Raw genomic sequence first — 7901 nt, 5'->3', positions numbered from 1 at the left:
AATAAGGCCTCCCTGCAGCCTTCTCTTCTCCAGGATGACCCCCCCCACCTCTCCCAGCCTGTCCCCATGGCAGGGGGGCTCCAGCCCTCGGAGCATCTCTGGGGCCTCCTCTGGACTCGCTCCAACAGCTCCATGTCTTTCTGCTGTTGGAGGCCCCAGAGCTGGACGCAGAACTGTGTTGTTGACTTTCTGGGCTGCCAGCTCATGGCCAGCTGCTCGCCCCCAGCACCACCAAGTCCTTCTCCTCAGGGCTGCTCTCAGTCCACTCTCTGCCCAGCCTGTCTTTGTGCTTGGGATTACCCAGCCCATGTGCAGGACCAGCCTCTGCTCCCGTAGCTCAGCTGAATCTGTTTGCCTTTACACCCATGGTCTCCTGTATCCCATACTGCAGCATGCTCCGGCATGTCCAAGCAGCCCAGTGTTTTTGGAATGACCAGTGGACCCCAGAGCCACCACCATTGCACTGAAAATGGCTCAAAAATGAGATGGCCAGACAGGATTTAAGGTAGGGAGCAACATCTGATGCTGCTCTCGGGAGGTGAAATTGCACGAATCCTTCTCCACAGGTCAGCATCACCATCATCGAGGCCCGGCAGCTGGTTGGGCTCAACATGGACCCTGTGGTGTGCGTGGAGGTTGGAGAGGAAAAGAAATACACATCCATGAAGGAATCGACCAATTGTCCTTACTACAATGAGGTGAGTCTGTGCTCTGGTGATGCTCACAACTACCTGCTCCTGGGACTCTACACTGCTGTTAGTCAACTAAATGTATTTTCATGTGGCTTGGCTATTTTTCTTTTTTATTTCTGTTACATCTTGTCAGAATAAGATGAAATCTCAAACCACACAGAAGGAGAAATGAAGCCTTTGCCCTCTGGCATTTTGCAAAAATGGTAAAAAGTGCCCTGGCTTGATCTGTGCTAAAGTGTTCTCAGTTTTTCTAAGAAGTTAGTGCTTCCTTCTAGTTCCCCAAACTGCAGAGATAATCAGTGTTGGCGTTCACACGGATCGAATGCTCAGAATGTGCCAGAATGCTCCTCTGGGCAGTCACAGCTTCTCCAGCTGGACCGTGCGCCGTAATAAATCCTTTAAATCCAAAAGGAGCCCATCCCTGCTCTTCTGCCTTCACGACTGCTTTTTCCCTTCCAGTACTTTGTCTTCGATTTCCACGTCCCCCCAGATGTCATGTTCGACAAGATCATCAAGCTGTCTGTAAGTGAGCATGGTTGCATTGTCCTTTTCATGGGGATTTGAAAGAAACCAGCCCATTTTATATATGTAGTGGGGATGGATTTAAGGTCCTTGACATGAGACCTCCAATGGGAGATGGGGTGTGCCATCCTACAAGCCTCAGCTCTTTTGTAGACCCCTAGTCCCTATTTCTGAAGCTGACCTTCGTTTGTGGGGCCACAGAGCTGCATCCCTGCACTCGCTATCTCCCTGCATCTCTGGTATTTCAGAGACAGGCAGAATTAAACCTGTCTTGGGATGTGTTTTAGGCTTGGGGAGAAGCAAGACCTTCCCAAGTATTCCAGAGAATTTCCTGAGGCACGGGACTGGCAGAGCTATTGTGGAAATTCAGGACTGCAGATGCTGAGAGCAAAGCAGAGACTGCAGCCCTCCCCACCGCCACCGAGGAGGGCCATGAACAAGATTTGCAGATTCACTGACCAAAGCACACTAATTAGGAGTATCTAGATCTCTCTCATGCACACATCGGCTGTACAATTTCTCCCACTAAGGGAATTAGACCATAGATTTTGAGCATCCTGAAGACCCCTCCTTCAGGTATATGTCCCAGTGTGTGTTGCCATTGTGGCTGGAAAACTGCACCTTGTTTCAAAGATTAATTTCTTTGCATTTTTTTCTATTCACTCCAAGTATACACTTGCTCGCAAGAATGCTAAGCAAGAGCTGCAACACAACATGCTTGTTGTGTCCTTCTACAGACCAAGGTCTTTCACAAACCGAGGAAGATCATAGAATCATAGGATGGTTTGGGTGGGAAGGGACCTTAAAGCCCCACCAGTCCCACCCCTGCCATGGGCAGGGACACCTTGCACCAGACCAGGTTGCTCCAAGCCTCATCCAGCCTGGCCTTGGACATTTCCAGGGATCTGGCTTCTACAGCTTTTCTGCCCAAAAGATGCATCAGCTCCTTTCCCACCTGACACTGAACCCCTTTAGAAAGAACCTTATGGCTTCCAGGGTATGGAAAAAAGTCTGACTTGTTTCTTCTCTCGATTTCCAGGTGATCCACTCAAAAAACCTCCTGCGCAGTGGGACTTTGGTTGGCTCCTTCAAGATGGATGTCGGAACCGTTTATACCCAACCTGGTATGTAAACGCTGTTTGCAACCAGTCCCATGTGTCTGTCTGCACCGTTGAATAAATGTCCTTGCAAGGGAGCCAGGCAGGTGCTAATTTCCTTGGGAAAGTTATGGAAGCTCATGGAAGTTAATTTTAGCATCCTAGATATAAGCAAGTCACCTGGGCTCCTTGTGTGGTCTGGAAAGGGCCCTCAGCATCTCAGGTTGTGTGTCCCATCATGAAATAAAGGGTTGCATCCCGAAGCTGAGATGCCCTCTGGGTGTGCTGGTCCCTACCCGCTGACTTGCTGAGGAAGGAAACCCAAGGCGACTTCCTTATGCAAAATATCACCCTTCCAGACAGCTGAAGGTTGTGGGATGTGTCTTGCCCTCGGTGGCTGGCATTTAAACCAAGAAATGAAGATGCCTGGTGTGCAAAGGAAAAGAAAAAGAGGTTATTAGAACTGCTGTTGTGTTGCTCGTTGACGATAAACAACAGCAAGACCCCTTTGAGGGCTGGGTGCTCGCAGCATGCCGAGCTGAACACACAACACCCCTCCGGAAATGATACCTCCAAAATCACTGCAGGGTTTTTTCCTTGCTGCTGTCATGCCTATCACTGCACTTTACCTCTATAAATAAGTCTGAGAGCTAAGATGTAAATGAAGCCTCCAAAGCCTGCGCCTTAGGGATGCTTAGTAGATGATGCTGGGGGAGCCTTAAGGGATCATCTAGTCTTGTTCTCGGCTCCACAGAAGGATGAAGTCTTTGTCACACCATCCAAAAAGCACCTAAGATCTTAAAGATATAGAATCATGGAATTACTTAGGCTGGAAAAGCCCTCTCAGCCCACCCAGTCCAACTGTCACCCCAGCACTGCCCAGCCCCCCACTAACCATGTCCCTGAGCACCACATCCACACGGCTCTGAAACCCCTCCCGGGATGGTGACTCCCACTGATGGAAACTTCACCCACTTTCAGACAATTTATCCCGTTGCTTCTCACTCTTCAATGAGACACACCTTCCTAATGAATTTTTCAGGGGTTTCTCTCTGAATTCCTCACTGTTGAAGATGTTTTTTACATGTATTGTGTGGGTCCCCCCACTTGAGTGGAATGACATTTCTAGTCCTCAGAGTAATTGCTGTGTCTCATCCTGATAAATGACTCTCTTGTCCCCTGTCTTTCAGAGCACCAGTTCTACCACAAATGGGCCATCCTTTCTGACCCCGAGGATCTCACTGCTGGGCTGAAAGGTTACCTGAAGTGTGACATCGCCGTGGTTGGGAAAGGGGACAACATCAAGACACCGCACAAAGCCAATGAGACAGATGAGGATGATATTGAAGGGTAAGGATCTGCAGAGCCAGCTTCACATAGCATTGCTTAGGAATGACTTTTTGTCTCTCTTCGCCTTGGATTGTGTGTTGAGGATAGAATTCCCTTTGGATGAGGCTGATAGCCCTTCTAGTAACTAGAAGGACAGAATAAGTTGATGAGAAAAAAGGAGATGTGGCAGAGTACTGGTGCAAATCCATGTCATATCAAGGACAGAGTAGTCATTTCTATCAGGTCAGACCATCTGCTGGTTACCAGCACCAGCCTGATGTCAACCAACCTGATGTACCCAGTGTTTGCATAATGCTCCTGTTGACCCTTAAATGGGATGGGGTCTCACCACTCACTGCCAGGGCACAGCAGGGAGGTCTTGTAGGTGAGCAGGGCTCTTTGACTCCCCAGAACATCTAAAAGGCCATGGAATAAAAATCAGGAGAGTTTCAAACTTAGTTCCAGCCCCAAAATGTTTCAGGATAATTAAATATCTCCAAGTGCAACCACGGGCTTTCAAGTCCACCTCAGCCTCTCAACACTTCATCAGAAACCCAGATAAGTAACAACATACCAATGCAGCTGTCTTGACTTGTTAGAGACCAGGGGGCTTGAGGCACCACCTGGACTATTTTGGACCATCACTCCATGCTGTGGTGGTGATATTGTCCCAATTTTTCACGCACAACTCCAGCAATTCCTCTAGAAATTGTTTTGTTCACACCATCCCCCATGGCTCTCTTCATTTCCCTCAGAAGAGAAAAGCCACATATACCCAGAAAAACAATTTAATGGAGTTCAGTTCTTCTCCCAGAATAATCACACCAACTCCCCTTGGCCCCTGGTAAAGAAAAGTCTTTTCCAACGTCCCATTCATCCAGCCTGCATTAGATGTCTAAATTAGGCTGAGTTTAATTGCCCTCTAGACTCCCCTGACAGTGATGATTATATCCCTTCAGTGCAATGCATGTTGTCCTAGGGGCACCGCAATGGGCTGCTTTACCTTTTTTCTTATGAAACCACCACTTCCCATCCCAAAAAAAAATGAGGATGGGGCAGAAAGAGGACAGCAATAAAATGTACGGCTGCAGAAGTGGTCACCTTTCCAGCTCCACAAGGCCTGTGCTCAGAAACTGGGGCAGTTTCTCCCTTTTCCGTAAGCCTCTCCCGATAAACCTGCCAGCCCCAGAAGCTGTTTCCAACCCTACCTGTTGGCGTTGTAGGAACCTCCTCCTCCCGGATGGCGTCCCTCCCGAGAGGCAGTGGGCTCGTTTCTACATCAAGATCTATCGAGCAGAGGGGCTGCCCCGTATGAACACCAGCATCATGGCCAATGTGAAGAAAGCTCTCATTGGGGAGAACAAGGACTTGGTAGACCCCTACGTGCAGGTGGTCTTTGCAGGGCAGAAGGTGAGCAAGCTGCGTGTGGTACCAGGATGACCCTGGGAGGTAACAGGACCAGTCATTATGTGGTGGCCAGAGATGGTCTCAGTTGCGCTGGCGTGTAGATGCGTGGCAAGGCCACCGTGTTTGCGGTGCTTCCCCTCACTTGTGCAGACTACGATGGGTTTGCAGCAGTCTCCAGGTGAGGAAAGGAGCTTGTTACTTGGGAGAGGGGAGTCATAGCATCATAGAACGGTTTGGTTTGGAAGGGATTTAAAGCCCACCCAGTCCCACCCCCTCTGCCATGGGCAGGGACACCTTCCACTAGACCAGGTTGCTCCAAGCCTCATCCAGCCTGGCCTTGGACACTTCCAGGGATGGGGCATCCACAGCTTCTCTGGGCAACCTGTCCCAGTGCTCCCCACCCTCTCCAGGAAGAATTCCGTCCTGATGTCCCATCTCCATCTCCCTCTTTCCATTTAAACCCGTCACTCCCTGTCCTTGGGAAAAGTCCCCCCAGGTTTCTTGTAGCCCCACCAGGCACTGGAAGGGGCTCTGAGGTCTCCCCGGAGCCTTCCCTTCTCCAGGCTGAACCCCCCAACTCTCCCAGCCTGTCCCCATGGCAGAGGGGCTCCAGCCCTCGGAGCATCTCCGGGGCCTCCTCTGGACGCGCTCCAAGTGGCTGATATCCCTGTCCCAAGGCAGAATGCATATGTCATTAACAAGGGATCCGCTCAGGTTGGGAGGGATGGCTTGGGAGCTCAAACCTTTGTCACACATCTGTCTCCTCCCACTTGGCAGGGGAAGACATCCATACAAAAAAGCAGCTATGAGCCTCTCTGGAATGAGCAAATAGTCTTCACAGAAATGTTCCCCCCTTTGTGCAAGCGGATAAAGATCCAGATCCGAGACTCGGACAAAGTCAACGATGTGGCCATTGGTACCCACTTCATTGATTTGCGGAAAATCTCTAATGAAGGAGACAAAGGTAAAGCTAAGATGGAGTGGGGGCAGACCGAGCTGCCTTCTTCACGGTAGAGACATGTCCCTTTGGCAGAGTGCTAGGAAAATAGCCTAAGCTCCTTCCCCATTCCTGGAGATAGCTGCTTCCTGGTGCCCAGCTGGAGAGACCTCGTTTCTCTGCAGTGGTCTTCTGAGGTCACTGCATGTGCTCTTTGAAAACTAAGCCACATCATAGAATCACAGACTGGTTTAGGTTAGAAGGGACCTTAAAGACCATCTAGTTCCAACCCCCATGCCATGGGCAGGGACACCTTCCACTAGACCAGGTTGCTCCAAGCCTCATCCAGCCTGGCCTTGGACACTCCCAGGGATGGGGCCTCCACAGCTTCTCTGGGCAACCTGTTCCAGTGCCTCACCACCCTCTCTGTGAAGAACTTCTTCCTGATATCTAATCTAAACCTCCCTGTTTTACATCACAAACCTCCAATCTACCACTTGGAAACAAAGCCACCCACAAACAAAAAATTCATTGCCATGAATGGTTGAATATCTGACAGGTTCCCCCACCTGCGCACACACGAACGCACCAGCACTTGGGGGCAGGACCAACGGGAAATCAGAGATGGCTCTAGAAAGGGCACTAACAGCAGGTTCTTTTTCTTGACCCTCACACTGAGTAATTTGCCTGATGGGGGACTCAAGTCTGCCTTTGGGCTGCTGCACGGCACAGTCCCCGTCACCACCTCTGCTGCAAAAACGTTTCCATGTATGGTTGCAGTCACGCAATTCCACGCACACATGTCCATATTTGAGCATACGGTGCCGTACACAGACCAGGAAAGCGAGGCTAATCCATGAGGGAGTTTGTACCCTGAGGCAGAGACACCCCCTTCTCCTTACACATCCCCTTCCCTATGTGCATATGTGACCTGCTGCAGGCTTCCTGCCCACCTTTGGCCCTGCGTGGGTGAACATGTATGGTTCCACTCGGAACTACACCCTGATGGATGAGCACCAGGAGCTGAACGAGGGTCTGGGTGAAGGCGTCTCCTTCCGGGCCAGGCTTTTGATGAGTCTTGCTGTGGAGATCTTGGACACCACCAACCCGGAGATTAACAGCTCCACCGAGGTGCAAGTCGAGCAGGCCACGTCAATTGCTGATGTAAGTCATAGAATCATAAAATAGGATCATTGAATATTTTAAGTTAGAAAAGACCATTAAGATCATCAAGTCCAACCACTAACCTAACACTGCTAAGTCCACCACTAAACCATGTCCCTAAACCTACAGCTGCCAGTGGTGAGGCTCTCGGACCCCTTGGCTTTTTATGTTTGGTTTCACAAAACAAGATTTTATTTAGTGCTTTTCTATGTGTTCTGGATTGCCCAGCACCATGAAAGCAAGGATTTCAGATTTTGAAATTTTGAAAATCCTCCAAGGATTTCAGATTTTGTGATCATTCAGATGCTTACCTCTCTTAGGAGTGCTGGGCAGAAGGAATATGTGAGTGAGGGAGGATCCTAAACTTTGAGATGTTTCTCCAGTTGGGAGTTAGATAAGGACAAAGAGAGCCAGCTCCTAATGCCATCTGTCTCACTCCTATCCTGAAGACGGGTTTCAAACAGGAGCCAGGAACCTCATCTTTTTCCCAACAGATTCTGTCAGGGTGGAACTGGTCAGAGAAATTAAAAAGCTGTTTTCTGCCAAGAGAAGCCCCACAGCTTTAGATCATAGAATGGTTTGGGTGGGAAGGGACCTTAAAGATCATCTACTTCCAACCCTCTTTCCATGGGCAAGGACACCTTCCACTTCAGTCCTGACATGTAGATCCTGCAAAGCTGCTGCCTGTGCTCTGCATAACGGGCACATCCAGGCTTGTTCCACCTGGGAATACCCACGTAAGTCAATCCATAT

The 7901-nt window shown here is 49.8% G+C and overlaps 1 protein-coding gene across 1 annotated transcript in view; it reads left to right on the top strand.

Moving 5' to 3' along the window:
* The window catches only part of LOC104507354 (otoferlin-like), a gene marked incomplete at both ends in the record, with an annotated part of 37207 nt that extends 30059 nt beyond the window's left edge, over positions 1 to 7148 (top strand). Inside the window, 7 exons of the mRNA XM_010148603.1 lie at positions 567 to 698; positions 1152 to 1214; positions 2254 to 2338; positions 3502 to 3661; positions 4864 to 5050; positions 5825 to 6011; positions 6925 to 7148. Coding sequence (XP_010146905.1) covers positions 567 to 698; positions 1152 to 1214; positions 2254 to 2338; positions 3502 to 3661; positions 4864 to 5050; positions 5825 to 6011; positions 6925 to 7148 — 1038 coding nt within the window. The remainder of the gene's footprint in view (positions 1 to 566; positions 699 to 1151; positions 1215 to 2253; positions 2339 to 3501; positions 3662 to 4863; positions 5051 to 5824; positions 6012 to 6924) is intronic.
* Between the last annotated feature and the right edge of the window lie 753 nt (positions 7149 to 7901).

This window comes from Eurypyga helias, unplaced genomic scaffold, assembly GCF_000690775.1.
Source record: "Eurypyga helias isolate BGI_N326 unplaced genomic scaffold, ASM69077v1 scaffold22733, whole genome shotgun sequence".
NCBI classification, from domain to species: Eukaryota; Metazoa; Chordata; class Aves; order Eurypygiformes; family Eurypygidae; genus Eurypyga; species Eurypyga helias.
Note: the sequence above shows the minus strand (reverse complement) of the source record. Positions and strands in the feature narration are given on the sequence as shown.